The 24,535-nt window shown below is 39.1% G+C and overlaps 1 protein-coding gene across 1 annotated transcript in view; it reads left to right on the top strand.

The window, feature by feature from the left end:
* CFAP95 (cilia and flagella associated protein 95) overlaps positions 1 to 24,535 on the top strand; it is a 96,471-nt gene that overhangs the window by 25,033 nt on the left and 46,903 nt on the right. Inside the window, exons 2-4 of the mRNA XM_057724304.1 lie at positions 3,869 to 3,977; positions 14,027 to 14,145; positions 15,021 to 15,089. Coding sequence (XP_057580287.1) covers positions 3,869 to 3,977; positions 14,027 to 14,145; positions 15,021 to 15,089 — 297 coding nt within the window. The remainder of the gene's footprint in view (positions 1 to 3,868; positions 3,978 to 14,026; positions 14,146 to 15,020; positions 15,090 to 24,535) is intronic.

Here is a 24,535-nt window from a genome sequence, read left to right as displayed (position 1 = left end):
GTGCCTGTTGCAGAGGGACGCAGGTGGCTCAGGTGTAAACAGAATGTCTCAGAGTTGGGCCTCTCTGCGGGGTTTTTTTTTTTTTTTCTCTGCAGCCTCCCTGCTGCCGGCATTCCAAGCCTGGTCTCCGCTGCATGCTGGGTCTTTAAGCTAGCCCCACCCGAGGCCCTGAGGGTCCTTGTTATCCCTGAATGCCTTAGGTAGCCCACAGGGGTCCCTCCACTGCCCTTTGCAGGCTCCGAAAGAGAGAGAGAGGCTATGCCTGTGGCTCCTACCCCCGCCTGTGAGCCTGCAGCATCCGGCTGCCATCGTGGCCAGGCAGCTCTCAGGGGCAGGCACTCCTCACCGCGGGCCTCTTCCCTCCTGTCCTCTCAGTCCATCACCTTACTGGCAACAATGTTTCTCACCCTGAACCAGCTCTCCGATTCCCACGGTCCTACTCCCAGACCCTCTGTTCAGCTGTGAATCGACGTCTCAGTCCGGGAACACTGAGCTGTGGTGCGGACCTTCCATGTGTTTCTCACTCCCTTCCATCTGCCACAGCTCAGCCGCTTCACCCTCTTTGAGCCATTGTAGATGCCTCCCTACTGGTTATGTTGGGATCCTTGTGGTACTTTCTGGTGTCCGAGGTCGTCTGCTGGTGTTCAGTTGGTTCTCTGTGGGAATTATTGCATCCTTTGGTGCATTCCCAATGCATCTGTGGAGAGGGATGCATTCCACGTCCCTCTACTTCGCCGCCATCTTTTCTCTCCAGATTCATGTTTTTTTAAAAAAAATAATTAATTAATTAATTTTATTGGCTGTGTTGGGTCTCCTTTTTGCTCTGCGCGGGCTTTCTTTAGTTGTGCTGAGTGGGGGCTACTTTTCGTTGTGGTGCGCGGGCTCCTCATTGCTGTGGTTTCTCTTGTTGCGGAGCACAGGCTCTAGGCGCGTGGGCTTCAGTAGTTGCAGCACATGGGCTCAATAGCTGTGGCTCACGGGCTCTAAAGCGCAGGCTAAATAGTTGTGGTGCACAGGCTTAGTTTCTCTGCGGCATGTGGGATCTTCCTGGAGCAGGGATTGAGCCCATGTCCCCTTCATTGGCAGGCGGATTCTCAACCACTGCACCACCTAGGAAGCCCCCAGATTCATGTTTTAATGCTGGGCTTTTGGCTGTTTTCTGAGACTGTGGTAAGAAAAGGAACATGTCTGCATTCTTTGTAATAATCTAGTTATAATACAACTTAAAACACATGGTGGAATAATCAAGGCTGCATTCTGACTTTCATGGACACTAATTATCTTTCCCTTCCTCCATTAAAAAAACTTTAAAATGATAGTTTATGACTGCTTTGGTATAAAGATGGATATAATTCAAATTGGATTATATTCCTTTTTTTCTGATTTAAAAATGATTAAAACACTTTCCTGGGCCCCTAAAGTACAACAAGCCTTGGGTACTGTGCCTACAAGTGCCTAAAAAGGAGGTGGACCCTGAAGATAATATGTTGAAATGTTACCTGGTACTTTGCCCCTTCCTTCCTATACTCCTAGGGAGGTATTCTGGTTTTATTGCCTAAGGGAAGAAAGACCCAGCAGGCAACAAAAGAGCCAAATGCTTGGCTTTGGAGTTCAAAAGCTTAGGTTTTAGGATGACACCATAGATTTGGAAGAATCGATGAAGAGCTGGGCTACCCTGTCCCATAGCAGATGAAGAGTTTTTGGACTGAAGATAGAAGAGGCCAGAGAAGCTGAGAACGTGTGAATTTTTCTTGGATCCTAAATTCGAATTAAGACTTTGGAAATCCTAGGGCAGATGAGACCTATCACTGCTTAGCCCTTCATTCCCAGGGTAATGTTTTAAGAGCTGTTGAAATGTAGAGCTCTTGTGTCCCCCAAGCCCAGTATGGTGGGGACATGAAATAAGTGCCTTCTTGGTGTGCCAAGCAAACAGCTCAGGGATGGCATCTAGGTTTCTAAGAACCCTGGGTGGAAAGGGAAACGAAAAGGTTTTTGGTGGGGTGGATAGTGTAACCCTTGTGGCAGAGTGCCAGTCTGTAGACTGTGTGGCAGGACCAGGAAGGCGTAGCAGAGATCTGCACAGATCCATAATGGAAGACCACAGGAGAATGAGGATGTTTCCACAGATGCCAGCAAGGAGATATGATGGCAACAAAGATGGATTCTTGGCATTGTGGTACCACACGAACGCTTTAGAGTTGGAAGGGATCCAGAATTGACCAAGATTAAGTTTTTTCCACCTGGAAATATGAGCACTTAGAAGAGAAATTACGTATGATTATGGAAAAATTAAGTTACAATTCTTATACACCAGAATTTTTCGAAGCCAGGTTAGTATTCACTGTACATAGGTTTATATGGTTCTATACAGTATATGAAGGACTTTCTACCTTTAATTTTTTTCCTTTTAATTCTTACAAAAATCTTAAAAGAAATTGGTGTAATTTCTGTTCTCATTTTACACATGTGAAAATAAAAGCACAGAAAAATTAAGTGACTTCCTCAAGGTCACACAGCTAGGACGTGGCTGAGCAATGACTCAAACCCATGGCCCCATTCACTCTGCCACTCCTGGTTCTTAGTGTTCAATATTTCCCCCAAAGAACTGCAGTGAGAGCTTTCTCTCAGGCTCTCAAAAAATGGTATGGTACCAAAATGCTCTTAGTGTTTTGCAATTATTGCTCAGATGTGAGGAAGGCAGAGGGCTCACATGCTGGCTCCCTCTCTGCTGTGTTCTGTGCAGAGCTCTGCTTCCATGCTTGGAAGTGGGAAGGTAAGGGTATAATTTGAATGCAGTGCAGGGGCCCAGCTCCAATGCAGTGGGATGAGGTGCGGGGGAGGGGGGGTCAGGTCCTAAAGGGTTTCCTAATTTGGAGGCTGAGTGCCCCATCCAGGTTAGTGGATGCTGTTCTGCTTCTGTAGTCCTGTGCCCACACTTACCACATTGTAGATTTCTCTTGTTTAATTGCCTGTCTCTCTCCAGACTATGAACAACTGAAGGCAAGGATTACATCACACTTACTCCACATTGTATCCCCTGCACCTAACAAAATGCCTGGCATGTAATAGGTACTTAAAATATTTGCTGAATGAACAAACAGATGAGTGCGTAGATGTTAAAATTCTTGGTTACCTCAGTGTCCCTCACATAGTCCTATCCCCATATCCCTTGATAGCAAAGCCTCTTGATGGGTGTTTGGGTTTAGCTTCCTTTATCTCACCCAAGAAAACTTTGTGAAAATAACTATTTCTGTCATGGGCCACTTCAACTCCTTTTTCCTTACCTGTCCCCAAATCCCTCCTTTATTATTATTTCTAACCACCCTTTTAGTCAAGATGTTCAGAATACTTTTTTCCTCTTTCATCTACATGTTTTAAGAACTGTTTTTCCTTTAGACCCTCTTTAGAAGCAGGAAGCACATGAGTAAATTCATATGAGTAAATATTTTGCTCTCATTTTGAAAAAAAATTGTAATTAAGATTCAGTTCAATGGTAGAAAAATTTCTATAGTGGTAAGTTGCCTTTCTAAGATAGTACCCTGTCTTATTTTATAATTTGTTTCAGTAACTAATCTACATTATTCAATAAGATTCACTTCATTGGAGTCACTGAATAATTACTGTGTTGGATAAGTATTGTTTTGTGATATTATTAGTTTTATCACATGTGCTAAATTTTTAGGAAGTAGCCTCAGTGTTAATTGAAAAGAGATAGGAAATATGTTATATGTCCCCAAATCCAGTAAATTTATTATTAGAACAATGTCACAAATATAGTAAGTTTTCACTGCATAATTTTTAAAACATTTAAATGCAATATGTGATAAATAAGCTTTATCCCCTAACAGATTCTAATTTTTTCCTTAAGGCACCGTGACAGAGAAACTTACCCCAAAGATTATGATATAGAGGGTCCTGAAGAAGTAAAAAAACTGTGTAATTCAACATATTGGCGACTTGGAACCAATGAACCCCCAGTAAGTAGTAGCTACTAATTTCTTTAAGTCCGAAATCTTCCTCCTAGTGAAACATGAAAAAGTGGAGGGAGGAGCACATTTTCATTACTCCTCTTAGCTGTGTTAGTTACTTAGGCAGGTGACCTAGCCACTGTGTGCTTCAGTGACCTTACCTGTAAAATGGGCACACTTCATAAGGTTATTGGGAAATTAAATAAAATAAAGCAAATAAAGTGCCTAACTCAGTGCCTGGCACATAGTAAATGCTCAAGAAATTATTATTGTTGTTGTGATGGTGTTGCTGCAGCTGCCGCATCTTGCTAGATGTCTCCTCTAACCTTCACCATCATCCTGTGAAGTAGGTATTATTATCTCTATCTTTCAAATGGGGAGAAACTCCTAGAAGTTAAGTGACTTACTCGAAGTCACCCAGCCAGGGAGTAGAAGAGTGAGAGTCTGAACCCATCTCTTTGATTTCAGATCTTTAGTACTTGTCTTAAGGTGATAGAATTGTAATTTAAACATGCTATTATTATTCTCATAACATTTGTACAACCAAGTTACAAAAGGAGTATCATTACATAAGTACTTCCTGTTTGAATTGCTGTGGGTGGGTTACTCCTTGGCCATCTGCTCAATCAGTGTGCAGGAACTCAACTCCCCAAAGATTCCCAAATTTTGTCCTACAATATCAAGAGTTTTGGGACTAGTTGAAGACTCAATTCAACCTCATAGTATGGCCTTGGGGCCTGAAGAGCTGGTAATTTGACAAGGACAAATGTGAATGTGTTGAGAAGATGGGGTTTGTATATCATATTCTGCCCCCAAAAGGCCAGGCTACTTTGAAAAGGGTAAGCCTAGGAAGATCCATAATTCTGCTTTGGTAATGGTTCTAGAAAATTTTCTGTTCTGCAGGGTGATGGGCATGAATTAACAGCCCATGCTGTTTCTCCCCTTCCTCTTATAGTTACCATAGGCAGAGAATAAAAAATAAGGATAGCCTGAAAAGTAGGAATTTATTATAAAGCTACAGCTGCCTGAATATGGAACGAAGACACTTATAGGAACCAAGACGGCTCTAAGGCAAAACATTCTCTCTCTCTCTCTCTCTCCTCTCTGACACACACACAGTCTCTCTTGGCCTCTCTGTTTTTCTCTGTTCCATTCTTCTCTTGCCTCACAGCTTAAATCTCAGGGGCATTCTGATAGTTTCCTCAGTTTCTACCCTACCTTCTTGCATTTGCACCAGGCTGCCTAATTGGTCATGAGCCATGGAGCTAATGACCATGAACATGGATGGAAGCTCTAGAGTCCAATGTCCAACTCAGAAAATAACCACCCTGCCCAGCTCTCCCAAATCCAGCTTCCCTTCACTTTCTTGAGCATGATGAGGACAAGAGCAAGTTGGGCAAGGCAGACAGTGCCTGGCATGCACTTAGCATCTTTGACCCTTAAAAACATTTGTTTTTGATTCCTAAGTGAAAATGTTCTTGGTCTCTGGATTGTGGGAGGAAGTGATATGAAGTGAAATATGAGGTATAGGAACCTCAAACATTCATTCCTTATATTCCATGCATTGTAGTTGTTAAGCCTTAGGTTTAGTAAAGGATGTATAAATAAGATAATATTTACCTTCTTTACAAATTTTGTTCATGGTTATTGAAATCTTGTCCTTCCTCTACCAGGTTTACAATGTGTATTAGATGGGAACGTTACTGAACCAAATTGGGGTCCACTTCCCAACGTGCTGCAAAGCCAAATTTCAGTTTGAAAATAGAGACATGATTTTGAAAAAGGTGTGCTGTAAGTCTCATCTGCAGGCCCCGTTGGATTCCTGGTGAAGTTACAGATTTGAGACTGGTGATCTGTCTGAAGCAGCAGAGCAGAAAGAAGGGAACTAGCTATATATATATCAGTGATGGGGCAAGGATAAGTGAGTACTCAGGCCCAGATGTGAGCCATGTAGAAGAGAAGATGACAGGGAACCATTATAGAGCTTGCCCAAGAGTATCTCACGTAGGGATGGGAGAGGGATGGACTGTATTTCTATGGGCTGAGACAGGACATTTAAGTGCAGAAATTGGCATCCAGCATCACGGAACATACCATTGACTGTTCCCAGAAAGGATCGCAGCTTCTATTAGAACACCCTAAGAAAGTCAGCTTTGAACATCCATTGGTGCCAGAGAGGGTCAGACACAGACACGCCCAGAGGAAACCAAAACAAGATTACATGTCCACTTTTCCTACATTTGCTTCTCTGCTTCCTCATGTCCCCTCGCCCTCATCTTAAATGCTCAAGAGCCAGAAGGAGTTGGGGTATAGGGGAAAGTCCGAGGGCGACAACTGGGAAGAAGCCAACTGAAGTAGGCCAGACTAAAGCATGCCCAAGGTGGAGGAATGAGAATCTTTCATTTTTAAATAAAGTTTTGGCTAGTACACGGGACTGGGCATTTTACTTACCTCAAAAAGACTCTTCTTGGGACAGAAGTAGCCAGAAGGATTTTATCAATATATTATCTGAGAGTGACCAGAAAAGTCCTGGAGCCTGTCCTATATTTCATCAAAAAGCATAAAAAAGAATTAACCCCTCCAAGTAACTATGAATGGGCAGCAATGGAAGCAGAATATATTTGTTTTTTTTCTGATTGTATCTACTTACAAGTCCCACTTGTTCAATGAGCCAGTTTCCCATTTGTATGTAAAATAGAAGTCTATTCACATCTCTCTATCCCCTTCCCTTACTTAGTTTTCTTCATGGCACTTCAATGACTGGACATACTTAAGACTTTTTAGTTGTTAATTGTCTGCTCCCCCTACTAGAATACAAGCTTCATGAGAGAAGGGACTTTGGTCTGTTTTGTTCTCTGCTGTTATTTCTAGCTCCTAGAATGGTGTCTGGCACATAGTGGGTGCTCAATAAATATTTGTGGAAGAAAAAAAGGAAGGAAGACTGTATTTAACAAACATGTATTAAGGTCTTGTTATTTTATTAATTGCTGGGATAAGAAATGTTGTACCAAGTTATCATGCTGAGTGCTGGGGTAAGAAACATAATTCAAAGCAAGGTCACTGTACATCAGGAACTCACAAGCTTATGGGGTTAATGAGTGCATGCAACCACAGTGGTAGTTTCTGTGATGGATGATGTGATAGGGAGAAGATCAGGATGCTGTGAGGGGCACTGGAGCTGAAGTGGGTTGAGGGAAGGGTCAAGGATGGCTTCCTAAGGAATTCCTTGGTGATCCAGTGGTTGGGACTCAGTGCTTTCACTGCTGATGACCTGGATTCACTCCCTGGTGGTTGGGGAACTAAGATCTGGCAAGCCACGCAAGGTTGCGGCCAAAAAAAAAAAAAAAGGATGGCATCCTGGTGGAGGTGACCACATGAAGCTCCTGAGCTGAATGTTTAAAGGAACCATATGTTGGTGGAATCTAGAAACATACTACCCAAGTTTGAGTGGTGGCATAATTGAATTCTTACCCCAATGGCCGCTCAGGCTTCAGGAGGCTGAGTGGGGCCATGGATTCACAGGGGAGCAGTGATTCAAGCCACTGGAGTTTCTCTGATTGCCTTATTAGTCCAAGTGATCATGAGAAATAGTGTTTTAAACTACAATATTTTGTTTTGGTATTTTATTTGGACTTTATTGAGGTTACTACTTAGCTATAACAGAGTGAGTCCCATGCAAAATAAATGATCAAGAATACTTCTATCATTGTTTCTTCATTTGTAAAGTCTCTCACCAAAGGATCCCCACAACACTACCAAAGGCCCTGCCACAATCACTTACATAAGACTACTTCTGAGGAAGTGTTGCATATTGAATCTCATAAACTCAGAAGGATTAAATGGAGAGCAAATTTGATGCTGTGTCATAGAAGGTGAGAAATTTCAGATATAAAGGAACAAAGAGGAACTGGAGTAATTTCATTAAACAGATTTTTCTTATACAGCTAATGGATCAATGCCAAGGCATTTTTGGAACTAACAGGACAACACTGATGAGCAGATTAGGCTAATATTAGTATTAATAGCATCACAGTCACTTTGGACTTAAAAATGGCAAATAAATCAATAGTACAAAAGTGTGCTAACATAGCTAATAGGTCTCAAATATGAGCTGTTTTAGTGGATGAGAATACATTTAAAAATTAATGACGCTGGGACTTCCCTGATGGCACAATGGTTAAGACTCTGAACTCCCAATGCAGGGGGTCCAGGTTTGATCCCTGGTCAGGGAACTAGATCCCACATGCATGCTGCTACTAAGAGTTCACATGCCACAACTGAGGAGCCCTTGAGCCACAACTAAGGGGCCCACTAGCTGCAACTAAGACCCAGTACAACCAAGTAAATAAGTAAAACAAATAAATATTTTAAAAAAATTAATGACCCTAAAGGGCATATAAAGGGATATAATTATAATGGATCTGAGAAATTCAATTATCATTTACTTAATTGATTTAGGTATTTTTTTTCTGATTGATGTAGTGGAATAGTATTTTGAGCACTACAATCTTACATACAGATGCTTCTTGCATTCAGATCTAAGTACCTGAAAGAGGCATATGGATCAAATTTTTGTAAATGGAATAGTTTTAAATGTCAGTGGAGGAGAACCACTTAAACCAGGGACAAGGAAGATGTTTGGGGATAGTGTGCTGTTGAGTCTCTTGCTTCCTGTCTCTGTAATCTCTGAGTTTAGTGTTGATGCCACAAATTCCAACATCCTCTCCTGGATCTACTTTGGATTATCTTTTCCAGTATCAGCACAATTGTATCTGCCTTTCCTGTTTCAGGAATTCTGTATAAATTTTGACCAACTTGAGTGTACTTTCCTTGTGTTATGCTGCAGCTATGGGCTTATTAGTTCTATCAAATATCTTCTTTATCATTTCTAGGGATTTGGAACATGAATGAAATGAGACATCTGCCATTTTGGTCCCATTACTTTCCTTTGCAACTCTTTTTCTATGTCAATAATCATGCCCTAATTTAACTTTTAGAGAAACGAGATTTTAATATTTCGTGTATACCAATTTGCTTTAGCAGGTATAACTGTTAGGTTGAACAAATGGGACTCAAAAGGTGCAATCACACACACACACACACACATGCACATTCTTTACCTCCATTGTCTTTTTGCCCTACTTTATGGAATTAGTTCTTTCTCTCCTTCTGGATAAAATCTTGTGCAGTTTCCATAATTTTTATCATCAGTCTCAGACAATAAAAAGTCTGTTGGTCACATTTCAATAATTAAAATATCTCATCGAAATGATGAATTTTACTTAGGGTTAAAGATTTTCTCCTCCTCCAGCTAGAGTCTGCTCCAGGCCAGGGAAGTCTGCAGAGGGATGTGTGTGTAGGGGGAGGGTTGGCTGATTTTCTGTTTCTTCGCTTAGTCTGCTCTGTCCTTCCCTCAGACAACTAGACAAATAAAAGGCCCTCTTGTGATTATTCTACTAATATTAAGTGCTTAACTGAGACTGTTTTTGTCATAAGCAGTGGTTTTGTTATCTGAAAGTGATCAGAAGAAAATATGGTGCTTGTCCATAATTTATTTATTCTAGGTGCAGGGAAAGAACCATCCCCTAAAGGCTAACTTGAACGGGCAGTATTCTGATTGAAATTATCTTTCTGATTGCAACCCGTGAGTCTCAGTTGTTCAAAATAATGATGGAAAGGGGGCCTCTCTGCTTCTCTAGAATCCTTTAAATAATCTGTATGTGGTACTACTGAGTTCACTTAGACATGAAAGTAGAGCCACAAAAACAGAAAACAGGAAAAAAGTACTGCTGAGAAATAAGAATAACCTTTTGGATGATTTTTAGAGGTAGAGACTTTTAACAAAGTGTCTATTACTTTTTGATGATAACTTTTTTGGCAGTGATGGGGGAGTGCTGTGTAACAGGATAAAACAAGACTCTTCCTCAATTATGACTGAAGATCTAAGATAACAGATGCCAATTTCTCCTTCATTTCAAAATGAGAACATGCAAAGCATTTGGGCAGTAACTGGTTTTGAACCTCAGGATCTCTCATCCTTGTTGAAGTTTAAAAAAAAATGGAAAAAAGAAAAGGTTGAAATTGAAGAGACCTGGATGAGAGTATTTGGAATTTGGAGAAGTCATTTGGAGGGATGTACATGCTGAGTCCCATCCCTCTTGTCCCCACTGGGTGGGGGCAGAAGTATGTCCTGTTCATCAAGCTATAGTATGGGGCCTGAAGGGAGTTTGATAAATGTTCTCCTGAAGTTGGGGAACTAGGTGGTCTGGGATCTGACTCATTCCTGAAGCAGCCTGTGGCATAAGATGGGAGACTTGACTTGAGAATTGCCTGCACTTCCTTCAGTATGGGTCAGAGGAGCATGCTTTCAGGGAACCCTATAAGGAAACCAAAAAAGAAATGTCAATTGGACATCATTTAAAATGAATCTTGCCAAGAGAAATTCTGCCAGGGGCTAAGTCATCCTCAGCACAAAGAGGTTGGTTACACTCAAATGTGGAACTTGAGGGGAAGCCCTGAATGACCTTCTCTTTTCCTGTACCTGTTACCCAGGTTATATGTCTACCGGCTTTTTAAAAATGTAGCACATATGGGAAGAGTTCATCTTGGAAGATTAGAAATTGGGACTTAAAAAAATTGATACTCAGGAAAACGGAGAATAAGAATGATATTATGAAGTGCACTTCCTGTATACATATTAGATATTTTTTATATTACCATTTGACTCAAGCTAGATTTTATCATGCAAATTAAATGGAAATTTTAGTGATTACCCTGTGAGTTGGTACTGTGTTGTGTTAATTTAGCTATCTCACATATCAAATTGCCAATCTCCAGTTTGTGATATATATATAAAGCATAAAAGACTTTTGAACATATGGAAGTGCTTTTATAAATTATCCACCCTTATGTCAGGTTATGAACATTTCTAGACCAAAGTGATTTTTCACATTAAGATGGTGTAGGATTAGGTTTGCCTACATGAAGCAGAAATCAAAAATCAACAGTGGCTGTTCACATAAGGTTTTATTCTTTTATGTAAAAGGTCTAGAGGATAGCAGGCCAGCACTGGTATGGAAGTTCCATAAATTGTTAGAGACCTACTGCTTCTAGCTTTCCGCTCTGCCATCCTTGTGTAGGGCCCAATATGGCTGCTGGAAACCTGTCATTATGTCCACATTCCACACAGGAGAAAGAGAAACAGAAGCAGGACCTTTCCTGGAGGCTGTATATGTTTATTCCGTTTATGCCCTGTTGTCCAGAACTAGTCACTGGTCATATTAAGTATAAGGGAGACTAGAAAGTGTAGTCTGAAACCTCATGGGCCCAGCTAAAATTTGGGGGTTCTATTATTGATGAAGATGGGAAGTCTAATATTGGGGGATAACATTTACCTCTGATACAGGAAACACAGAGGTTAAGAGTGGGCTCTGGAGTCAGATGGCTTCTCATTGATTCTTGGCTCCACTACTTACTAGGCTGTAACTTTGGTTGAGAGTTTACAATTTTTCATGTCTTTATTTCCATAGGTGTAAAGTGGGATTAGAGTTTTCATGAGCATTTAACGTGAAGACATTTAGAATGGTGTCTGGCCATGTGCTATTTCTGTTAGCATTATCCACATGATTTATTGCAGCTAACTAAGCTACAGCCAGTACAGCCTCTGGGTTTTAATACTCTAGCTTTAGAACTTAGTAGCATGCCTCACACTTCACAGATATGGATGGATGAATGAATGAATGAGTCAGACTGCATGTTTTGAATTGTGGAACTTCTACTTTTCTCTCTGGTTTACCCAGGCATTACTTAATCCCTTTCAGCCTCAGTTTTCCCTTCCTGAAAATGAAGATAAACTATGCCAAGAGTCCTTCCTTTTCTCCTCCAGATCCATTCTGTACCCATCTCAACCCTGCTCTGTGTCAAACAGGCTGACCTTTATGGATTGCATCAGTGAGCTCTTTTTGCCCTCCGGCTTCCTGTCAATTGCCAGGAATTGGCCTGTGGAAGGCACTGACAGGTGATCAGCAGTGGGAGGAGAATTGGCTTGGACATTTACTCCTGTGCTCTCCTCCCTGCAGGGCCATGGTTTGGAAGTGGCTATATGCTATGGATTGAATGTTTGTGTCCCTCCCAAATTCAAATGTTGAAATTCTAACTCCTAGTGTGATAGAATTAGGAGATGGGGCATTTGGGAGGTGATTAGTTCATGAGGGTGGAGCCCTCATGAATGAGATTAATGCTCTTATGAAAGAGACACCAAAGAGCTCCTTCCCCACTTCTGCCTTGTGAGGACACTGAAAAGATGGCTGTCTATCAACTAGGAAGTAGGCTCTCATCAGTCTCTGCTAGTGCCTTGATCTTGGCCTTCCCAGCCTTTAGAACTGTGAGAAATAAATTTCTGTTGTTTATAAGACACTCAGTCTGTGGTATTTGTAACAGCAGCCTACACAGACTAAAACACTGTGTCTGTTGAAAGCCACAACTACCAAGTGACCCTCTTTTTACAGCTGTAGATCTTTCTGGGTTCCATAACTGCCCTACCATATGGCTCCCCAATAATGCTGTCTTCAGGATGCTTCATCATTATTTGTTGATTTTCTGAATTCCTGCCACAGTTTTATAAATAGATTCTTTATTAAACTCTCTTTATTTCCCCATTTGATTTTTCTTTTCCTTCTGTCACTATGATTGATACACAGCACTCAGGGTGTCTTTAAGTATTTAGGAGAATAACATATATAAAGTGCTTAATATGATATCTGATACAGAATAAGCAATCAATAAACCTAAGAGCCACTAATGCTATTATCTGTTTCCATTTATTACTCATTATTTCAATTTGGCAATATCTTTGTTTCATATAATTTTCAATGGTGTTTGATATATTGAAATATTTTACTGTCAAAACTGATTAGAGCATATCTAAGGTTAATTTTTGAATCAACCTTATACCTAAAACAAAATGATATCTAGTAATTTTTTCCCTAAGAGATAGTGTTTTATTTTTCGTTAATGTATAAAATATGAAGCCCATTACAGTGTCCCTGCCATTGATTTATGAACCTTGGAATCTGTGAGCAAGAGTAGTGAGCTAAGAGTATGGGAGTTCAGAGCTGGGAAATTAGGCCGGGAGGCTGGTGATTCAAAATGTTAAGGTCTTAGGGGGCAGTGGTCATAGAAGCCAAGGAGTAGACCAGGGAACCAGGATCAGTGACTATAGTTAAAATTGCTTTGAGTAGGATGGGTTCTTAGTTTTACAGAGCCTTTTTATACTTAGCAAAAATGGACCTAGGGAATTTGACTCTTGCAGCTGAAGTCTCCAAATTTCTAAACAGTAGTTTCTCTTTTTTGAACCAAATCTAGTGGAACTTAATATGATCTTGGGCTTCACTGGATGTCTTAGGGAAGCTAGTCTTCAGATTTGAAGAAAGTAATTGGTTCTCTTGGAGGTGGCTAGTTCTGAATATCTGCTGTAAACTTCCACATTTGTGATCTTCTAGAGTTTTGTATGGGAAAAAATATTGACTCCTCAGCATCCATTTTTGTTCTGAGATCCTCTAGATATTACCCATGATGCTTCTGCAATTGACTTGAGTACATCCTGTAATTATCAGGTTTTTATCATAGTGATAATTTCTTGATAATTCGTTGAATTTTCTTCTATGATAGAGGATGGATAATGATGATGATGATGGTATCTGAAGTCCTATGTGATTTACAGAGTGATTGCTGCATTTTCTTACTTAGAGAAGTTAAAATATACTAACCTTGAGAAGGAAATAGAAAGCAAAAAGCATTAGTATTTAGTTGAATGCAGTACTTTCCGTTTCATGGAAACAACGGATTTGATTTTTATTTTCCAACAAAAGATAGTAAAGAATTGCCATTTTCACATATTTATAATGAAATCTTTGACTGCTTTGGGACATTTCTTATTTTTTAATGTTAATGGAGTCAACAATTAAAATCGAAATGTACTTCAATAGAAATATATTTTAGTAACTGAGCATTTTTGGCAATTCATTTATTTTCCTTATATGTGGCTTTTATTTTTCCAGATTTGGATATCAGAAACACATGAAAAAATGGCACAAGTTTGTTTAAACACAGAATTGGCTGAAATAAAGAGCAAGGCTTTATTGAATGAGGAAACAATGAGCTCTGGAATTATTGAAAGGTATGCTTCATGTTGTCCTTTGCTTAAGAACAGGCACATTCAAGAAAGGGTTTATATAAATAGTGAAGAGGTATAGTGGTCCCAGCTACACATCATAGGACCGCATCAAGCACAATCAACACATCTCGTTTCCTTGCTTCCTATTCATGCTTTTCCCTCTGTTTGGAATTCCCTTTCCCTTGGTTGTTTGCCAATCAGCACTATGCATTCTAGGTCCAGCTAAAATGTCATTTCCCCTTTACACATTTTTTTTCTGGTCATGGTTCTGACTGCCTGTGTTTGAACCCCATCTCCACAATTTACTTGTGAAAATTATGTGGTACCTATAATCCTCAGTTCATAAAATGGGAGTTTTAAAAGTATCTACTTCATAAGGTTAAGTTTAGATGAAAAGAAGTATGAAATGTGCATAAAAATACTGCCTGACATGCAGTAAGAATTACATAAGCTGTCATTAATAAGAATTAATTGTTCTTATATTCTTGCTCTCTGAGCATTTTGTTTATGTTCTACATAGCAGTTGGACTTACATTCAAATTATTTATATGAAAATGTTTCCTCTGAGATTGTTCCTTGAGGGTAGGAACTGTTTCTTAGTCACGTCTGTAGTCCTGTAACCTGGCATAGTGCCTTTCCATGGAAATGCATGACATTAGACTTCATCATGTATTGTAGTTATTGGACAAAATGCTGAAATTTTTTTCCATTCACTTGTTGGGACATTTTATTTTGCAAAGTGCATTAAAAGTTGCAAACATGGAAATCCTTTACAAAATTATAATAAAAATTCAGCTCCCAAATTAGTTTTGTATGGCTTTGAAAGTTTATAAATGTCAATTTGACATGTTTTCTAAGAATTGTTATTTTGTTTCCAGGCACACTGGATTGCCTGCCACAGGTTTTGGAGCTCTCTTTACTAGACACCCACCGGATTGGCGCAAAATGTTCGTAGTCCCTAAACTGCAGCAGATTGCACAAAATATTTCTTAATGGTTCAGGAAATTTGTTTGCAGGGATGAAGAAGTTGGGGTGAACCAAGGTCAACAAAGTGCCCTTTATTTGGCATCTTACAGACTTCTTTCCTTTTTTTAAAAAAAATGGTATTTGTTTACTTTTTCCCAATTTATTAATACCATCAGACCTGTTAGAAGAAAAATAGATTATCATTTAAAAATTATGAACAGTGATGTGTGTGTGCACAAAAAAATCAGCGTTGACTTCTTTCCTTTAACAAAAGATTTTTCCCATCAATATGCAAGCAATAATGATAATTATAATACAGTAGTCAATACTCATTATTTATAGATTCTATATTTGCAAATTCTCTTACTTGCTAAAATTTATTTGTAACACCCAAATCAATACTAAGGGTACTGTTGCAGCCATTAATGGGTATGCATAAAGTGGCAAAAAATTTGAGCCACCCTATGCACACATTCCCAGCTGAGGTAGAACAAGGTGAGACTCTGCCTTCTCATTTCAGCTCTCATACTATACACGAGTGTCATTTTCACAGTCATGTATGTTTTTTTGCATTTTTGGGGGGTGGTTTTTGCTGGTGATTTTGCTATTTGAAATGGCTTCCAAGTGTAGTGCTAAAGTGCTATCTAGTGTTCCTAAGGGCAAGACAACTGTGATGTGCCTTATGCAGAAAATAGGTGTGTTACATAAGCTTCCTTCAGGCATGAGTTGCAGTGCTGTTGGCCACATTCATTGTTAATGAAGCAACTATATATTGAATAAAGTGTCTTTAAACAGAAACACACATAAAACCAAGCTATGTATTGAGTGGTTGATGAGAATATTGTGACCAGAAGTTTGAAGGAAACTAACTCTGTATTTCCCCTAAGAGGTTCAGGATTTGCTAATTCAGTGTTTATAGTGACTTTTCAGAATATTACTGTGAATAATGAGTCTTGACTTATAGCAAGAAACTACTGTTTTTTTTACTGACAAAAGAAATACATTTCTTTTGGGAGCAGCATGACTTGTTACTACAGAAAAGAAATTTTGTTTCCACTCATCTTTCTAAAGAAGGCAAACTTTCATTTCTGTAATGATAAATAGATAGGTGATGAAATATAGGTACTTACAAGCATGAAAAAATTCTAAGTGTTGGATTGTGTATTATGAAGATAGTGCATATCATCACTGGCAATTTAGATGTTTTTGCTTCCTTTGAGAACTGTCTGGCATTAGACCTAACCTATTTTGCAGTCTGCCTAGGGTGGGGGTGGAAAGTACACTAAATGATAATGCGCTACCCCATTTCACAGTCATCTGTTACAATTTTTGCCAGGTATTCTAAACTGAGGGTTCTAATCTTCATTACTCTAGCAAGGCTGGCCTGGTCTGTGTCCCCCACAGCCTGCTGTAGCATCTCTAAGTAGGCTGGGAGATCCACAGGGAGCGTTCCCAGAATGATCCTTGAGGAGATGGGCTTCTGGCTTCCATCAAGGTGATGAACTAAAAACATCTTACTGGCTCCTTTTCTTGCACTGAAATCTAGAAATTCCAGTAAAGACTTGGGAAGACAGAATGAATCCAGAGGCAGACATTGACAACTATATCAAAATTCTGAGAAACTCTTTAGAAAATGATGGGCTAGAGCATGAGATTGCTGAAGGATGGGAGGAAGGGAGAAGAGAGAAGGCAGGGTTAAGGTCTCTAGATGGACACTTGGGCCAACCGAGGGTGAGAGCTGTGATCTTAGTGGGCCAGGCTTGGATAGGAGCTGAATGAGTCTTAACTATTGTGCTTGCAAACTTAGATTATATACTCAAAGCTGGATTTTTCTGCATTGATTTTGACTGCTGTTTTCAGCCCAGGACAGAAAAATGAGACACCCAAGGCTTTGTATAACAGAAATTTTGATGCCAACAACCTACCTCCCTGCAGCTCTGATCTCAGCATTGAGATCTGTAATGCCAGTACACATAGCCAGTAGGACTCTGAGTTGTCTTCCCCAATTCCAATTAGGGAAAGCAATCTCAGATATAGAGGAACTAAGCAGTATATCTTGAGGAGAAAGAAATGCCAGGGAAAATAAGTGTAGTTAAGCCCAGAGAAGTGCAGTAGAGGCACTCAACTCATGTCTCCTACATTCACAGTGAAGACACCAGCTAAGCCTCCTTTTTCAGGGGACCACTTATGTGGTCATCAAAAGCAGAGGCAACTGATAGTCTTAGTAATAATACAGATGAATTCCCAGTCTTAAAAAAATATCATGACACATCTAAAGAACAAAAGCATCATGAAGAATGGAAAGATATGGGCAACCTATACCAGATGAAATGGACTTGATGAAACAAATGTAACAGGAATTTAAAACCAATGGAACAGAAATTTAAGGCTTTATTATTTAGGGAAATAAAACAGTTGCAAATGTAAGGCAATATAATAAAAATCAGGTTGACATTAACTTTCCAACAGAAAAAGTGGATGCAAAAGCATAATATTAAAGTATTGAAGGAAAAGAATTTTGAACCCAGAATTATTTAAATGTGAGAGTCAAATAAAGATATCTTCAGGCATGTGATGACTGGTTTCAGAATTACTATCCTGCAACGAATAACTATACCACTGGGCAAAATATATTAGGCAACTCTTGTCAAGGGTTGGATTGCAACCAGTGTGGTTCTGTGCTCCTAAAGATGAGAAGTGAACATCACTTAATTACTGAGGTCACTTTTCGTGGCTGCAGTGCCGGGAGGTGAGCCCAAGAGTAGAGCAGTGTTATTGTTGAGCTAGGAGGCGGAAATAGGAATTTAGAGCTTCTGATGTAACTGTAATTTGTAGGACAGAGTATTAAACAGAAGGAAGTTGTGTTTGGAGGTGGGAACACAAGTCTGCATAGGATATCCCTCAGGTTCTCAGTCAAGGGCTGGACTCTACATGCAGTATCAAAATTGTACATACTCTTGCTTTAAAAAATCAAATACAACTGTCTATAGTGTATTCTGAAATTTCACAATAATAGTGCTCCCTCCTGTATGGTAGTATTGTGTAGTGGGCTCCAAGGCTACATTACCTGCTTTCAAATCCTGGCCCTGCCACTTACTAGCAGTGTGAACTTGGGCTAGTTGCTTAACCATTTTGTACCTCAGTTTCTTCATCTGTAAAATGGGGGTGATAATTATAAAGTCACTGATGTTATAGGGTTGTTGTGATGATTAAGCAAGTTAACACATGTGAAACAGTTAGAATAGTAATTTGTGCAAATATGGTAAATGCTATGCAGATCAGCTGGGCCAGACACTTGGCAAACCCTTTCGATCTAGAAACTCCTATATATCAGTTCAGGAAAATATTCTTGATTTATTTCATTGATGTTGTTAATACCCTCCATTTTCTCCATTCTCACTTTTTGGAAATCCTTTATTTGGATGCGGTTTGCCTGGCCTGGTTCTCTAATTTTCTTGTTTTCTCTCTATTTTATATTTATCTTTACTCTCTACTTTACTTGCTGTGTCTTCAGCCCTACTCTGAGTTCTCTTTTTGTTTTCTGAATCTGTCTGTTTTTATAGAATCCTTTTTTGTTTGTTTGTTTGTTTGTTTCATGACTGAAGTATCTATCTGGGGATGTTAATGATAGTTTGTTTTCCTTAATGTTTTTCTCCATGCATCATGTCTATTTCCTCCAAGATACTTTTGATTAGTTTGCCTTTTACTTGTTTGCTTGGTATCTATCTTCCATACTAGACACTTCCTCAGCTGTTTGGTAATTAATTCTTGGTTCTCTGCTCAAGATAAAGAGATGAGGCTCAGAGCCTGTGTGTGAGGCTTGTTGATTTGGAGCTTCACTGGAGGAATCTAGGGGCCATTTTTTTTTTGGTAGAAACCCTAGTATCAATATTTTAGTCTTTCCTCATGGCTGGTCACATTCCCCAGAGGGAGTTCCCCAAACTGCCCATCTGAGGGCAAAGGGCTTGTGCCTGTGTTCTTGGAGTGAGTAAGACAATTCGCTGAGACATCAATGTTAATCCTTCATTGTGAATGGTCACCAAACTGTATTGTTGGTCAAGGACTTTCTCTTTTACCCTTTCTAGTGAATAATTTCTAGCTTCCAGCTGGAGTAGGAGGGGGGACAGTTATCCAGTGGTGGGGTGTAGAGGAGGAAACTGGAGCTTTTGTGCTTCTCAAACAGCTCTCCCCCAGTCTTCCTTTGCTGATTTAGGATTTATTCAGCTTTCTGCTAAGTCAAAGACCACTTGTCCATCTTCTCTTGAGTTTTCAAAATTCATTTCTCTTGTCCCTTTTTCTGTTCTCCTTGTTCTTGTAGGTTTATTTTTTACTTTTTTAAGTATCTTTAATTTGATTTTAGTGAAGCCTTTTGAGGAAGTAAGATTTGATGTGCACATTCAATATTAACCCTGAAGTCATTCAGTCTCATCTGAAATGTCACCTCCTCCAGAGGACCTTCCCTTCCTACTGCCACCCCTAGCCCCCATGGTAGGTCCCTTGTGGGTGTTCATAGCACCATGTACTTCTTTTATCCTTACACTATTCATTTAGGCTGCTATTACTTACATTCTTATTTATTTTTCTTGCTGAATTCAATGCTCCAAAGCACAAGGCTGTTGCAGCTCTCCCCTAGGCCTAACAGAGAGCCTGAACTACAGCAGATATAATTAATTTCTTGAATGAACAAATTAATTATTTCTGATGTTGAACAGCAAATTACAATGGAAAAGAGGTATGGCTAATTCCTATTTTACTTGATTTAGGACTTTAAGTCCTGAAGAACCAAAGTTGTTCTCAATTCTATTCTGGTACATACATGAAAAGACATGGTCTTTTAGAAACTCAGCCCTTATTAGTTTGAATTGGTAGAATTACTTGTTTGTTTTATTTGATTCACAAGTATTAGCAAGGAAATAAATACATGAGCACCTTCAACCGTCCTCCACTAATTCTGTATGTAATTCTTTCAGTTAATGTACACTAATTATAGGACATTCCATGCAATAGAATGCTGTGGTGTTTTAGAATCTGCTCTCTTGAATATTAAATATTCTTTTGCTTCTTGCCAAGTCTACAGCTATAGAAGTTAAATGTCAACTTTAAAAGGCAATGAATAAAAATGAGTTTGCTCAATGGACCAAAATAGTGTGCTTCAACTTATAAAAGAAAAGCTGTAACCAAAATAGTGTGCTTCAACTTATAAAAGAAAAGCTGTAACCAGTTTACCTCAATGGAAAAGAAATCAGAATACAGGTTTAGCTTTGTTTTTAAGGAGACATTAGTCAGATGGATTTATCTTAATTTTAAATAACACCCATTATGTTGTGATGGCATTTGACAGTCTGTTTCTTTTCTCACAACTCAAGCAGTAGCCCACTTTATTTTGAACCAATGTAAAGGAGATACAACACCTTTCTTCCTTAAATTGGCAGCAAACATCTCAGTGAAACATGTTGAAAATCAGAACTAGAATGTTTGACACCACTGGACTTATCACTCCTGACCTTAAATAGGGAAAAGGCCTTGGTGGATAATTCCTTCCACGTATGTCACAGATAGAGATAAATTTTAAACAGTTGCAATATAGGGAATATAGGTTGAAACCAAAAGTGATATTGATGACTTACACTTTAAAAATGAGATTGGTATGCTTTGAAGCTAGATTGAGCTCATCCAAAACGAGAGCTATTGCTTCTCTTGAGAGTTGATCACATTTCCATCAGTGAGTTACCAAGGAATTGATGATGGCCAGTGATAGAAGGGGTGAAAGTCAAGGAAGCTCAAAGACCTCTTAGACATTAACAGTGCTCTTATGGTCTCAAATGGATACAGTTGCATATTTAGGGATCTCTAACATACATTGCCTTTACTACATGGATAGAGACATTAAAGGTGTAGAAAAGTAATGAGGCACATTTCCTTTAAGGCACATAGGAAAAGGGAATGGGAACATAAAGATATAATAAATTAATCTGAGTCTTTTTTTGCCCTCATACCTTGTTCTCAAGAGTTCTCATGGAACTTTCGCTTAATTTGAAAGTACTCTTTATGGGGCATGGAAGACTAATCACTAATTATCAGAAGGCTCCTGGATGTCTAATTATCTAGTACAAAATCATTATATGATTTGTCTGTAGAACCAGACAGTTGTAGCTGATTTATTCTAAGAAGTAAGATTTTCCATGTATATCTTGACTGTGTCTATGACCATTAAACAAACAAAAACCAAGAAACCAAAACAACAGAACAAAACAACAACAAAAACTATACAAAGCAAATCCAATTTTGAAAGAGAGATGTAGTATAAATTTAATTTTAAGATCTTATATTTCTCAGAAGCCCTTATTTAAATATACATATATAATCATATGTGGTCCTAGGATAATGGTTCACAAGAGAAGTTCTTTTTTTTTTTTGACAGGAAAAAGCCAATTCTGGCATAGAATATTTGCTGGGATGGAAGCAAGTCCATGGTCTCCTGGGTTGGTTTGAGGGCAACCAAGAAGTATTGACCACCTACTAGAGGATAGGGAAGAAGCAAGGTAGACCTTTTACAAGGTCAGCTCTAACTAAGGTGTCCTGTCATTTTTGCCAGATTTTATTGCCTTCTGGTGGTAGTGATTAGTGCTTATTGTTGAAATTTTATGATGTGTGTCTTGTTTCCAGAGTCATCCAAACATTTATGTGATCCACATGACTGGAAAAGAAAGAAATTAGTAGTGTTTTAGATCACTGAGTAGCTTTTTGGACATAGTGTGGTTTCTAAGAAAGAGCAAGGTATAGGAAAATAGGAGACATGGATTCTACTTTGGGAGCTGCATTAAACCTGCTATGTGACCTTGTGCTGGCTAATAACCCTCTCTGGGCTCCAGTTGTTTCCATCTGGAAAATGAGAGGATTGAACCAAATGATCTGTAAAGTCCTTTCCTGCTCTAAAATTTTATGGTTCTAAAGGAGAAAGGCATCTGTAGTCGCCTAAATGGACAAAGTAAACGAGGCCAAAAAGTAGTTCAGATGGTTAAGTTTTCATCCTTGGCCTAGAACACTTATCCATATGTGTGTGGCATGATTACCTGACAGTAGCAGTAGCAAGCTCAGGCCACAGTTTAAACTCCCTCAGTTTACTGCTCTCAATGGGGCATGTAACATCTGTAAAACCTTTGGCACTCCTCAGAGGAAAGGGACTGAATATGAATAGCAGGAGGATTTTTTTTTTCCCCTCAAAGTGCAAGGCATTTACTTTCTTTTCTACTCAGGGTCTTGTGTTGTGACTTGTCTCTTGGTAAAATACCACCTTGTTGTTGAACATTTCTCCACAAGAAAAAAAGTTTAAAAGTTGACCTATGGTGATGGTGATGAGAATAAGAACAAAGAAAATGTGGAGAGGAGAATGGTGTGGTGAAAGACTATGGAATGAGAGTGAGATAGACCTGAATTCACTTCTTGATTCCCCTTCTTTTAAAAAAAATTATTTTATTGAAGTATCATTGATTTACAATGTTGCGTTAATTTCTGTTGTACAGCAAAGTGATTCATATATATATATATTCTTTTTCATATTCTTTTCCATATACTTTATCACAGGATATTGAATATAGTTCCCTGTGTTATACAGTAGGACCTTGTTGTTTAACCTCTTCTATATATAATAGTTTGTATCTGCTAATCCCAAACTCCCAATCCATCGCTTCCCCTTGGAAAACCACAGATCTGTTCTCTATATCTGTCAGTCTATTCTGTTTTGTAGATAAGTTCATTTGTGTTATATTTTAGATTCCATATATGTGATATCATATAGTATTTGTCTTTCTCTTTCTGACATACTCACTTAGTATGATCATCTCTGTGTCCATCCATGTTGCTGCAAATAGCATCATTTCATTCTTTTTTATGGCTGAGTAACATTCCATTGTATATATGTACCACATCTTCTTTATCCATTCATCTGTCTATGGACATTTAGGTTGTTTCCATGTCTTGACTATTGTGAATGCTGCTGTGAACATATGGGTGCATATAACTTTTTGTTGACTCCCCTTCTTATCTGTTGTAGGATCTTTTGTTTCTGTGTGTCCAGCTTTCTTCTTTTGAATAACATTCTCTCTCCCATTCAGTGTAATCCAGTTAGGCTGTATGATGAATGGGGTGATTCTGTTCTCTACTCCCACCTCCCCACAAACCCAAGTGTTGGGCATATTACCCAAGCCAGGCCAGTCAGAAAACACTGTAGGATAGTAATTGGAGTTTTGGGCAAGGTGCCCTCTTGTGCTCCAGGTGACAAGTTACAGAGGGCATCCTGATGCTAGTGGAGCATTATCTGTAAATGAAGCTAAGCAGAGGTATGGAAAAAGAGTTCTGATTATATTCTTTTTATGTGTGATGGTATTTTCCCTTTTTTTCTCTTCATCGAGCTTGAATAACATAACTTGAGTAATACTAATAATAGCAAATACTTATATGGTGTTTATTATGTACTAGGCACCATTATAAGGGTTTTACATGTTCTGATTTATTTACTCCCTATAAAAACTCTATGAGTTGCTTCCATCATCATCTACATTCTATGGAGGGGGTAAAAAAGATATGGAGAAGTCAAGTAACATGTTCAAACACTCACAGCTGATAAGTAATAATGAGCCAGGATTTGAACTGAGATAGTCTCACATCAAAGTTCATGATCTTAGCCACTCTATTAAGCTGCTTCTCTGAATGATAGATCAACTAGGACTCTGAATACACTTTCCTCTGTAGACCCAGAGATGATAATAGCTACATTTAGCCTTTAGCAGCAAGCTCTTGAAGAGGAAATACTGGTGAAAGTATGGTCACTAGTCTCCAGAGGTGGCTGCCAACAGTTCCTTCCCTCTCTGTACATGCATGCCACAGCTCCCATCAAGAGGCAGAGGTTATTCTTGGCTGGCCTTATGACTGGCTTTGATCAATAGAATATAGCAGAACTGATGTCCTCAGACTTCTGAATGCATACCTTAAAGGGATTGGCAGTTGCTGCTTTCCACTTCTTGGACTGTAGCTGACATTCTTTAAGTAACCCAAGACACATGCAAGTGAACCAAGATACTGTATTTGACAGCTCCAACTGAGCTCCCAGACAACAGACAAAACCAGGTGCCAGCCATGTGACTGAACGGTCTTGGATATTTGAATCTAGTCAAATACCTGGATGACTGTAGCTCTAAATGACATCACGTGGAGCAGAAAAACCACCCAGCTGAGCCCGTCATCCCATATAATAATCAGAGATAATAACATGGTTGTTATTTGAAACCAGGCAATGGGAAAATTGAAACAACCTTCCTATCTCTAACTATCAAGATTATATGGCTACTTCTACCGTTATTTGGCCTATTGGTATATAGTTTTGTCGTTGATAATCCATTGGGCATGCAAGCAGTTCAACCTTTTGAAA

Source organism: Hippopotamus amphibius, chromosome 2 (genome assembly GCF_030028045.1).
Source record: "Hippopotamus amphibius kiboko isolate mHipAmp2 chromosome 2, mHipAmp2.hap2, whole genome shotgun sequence".
Lineage (NCBI taxonomy): Eukaryota > Metazoa > Chordata > Mammalia > Artiodactyla > Hippopotamidae > Hippopotamus > Hippopotamus amphibius.
The sequence above is the reverse complement of the archived record's forward strand: the minus strand, read 5'-3'. Positions and strand labels throughout refer to the sequence as shown.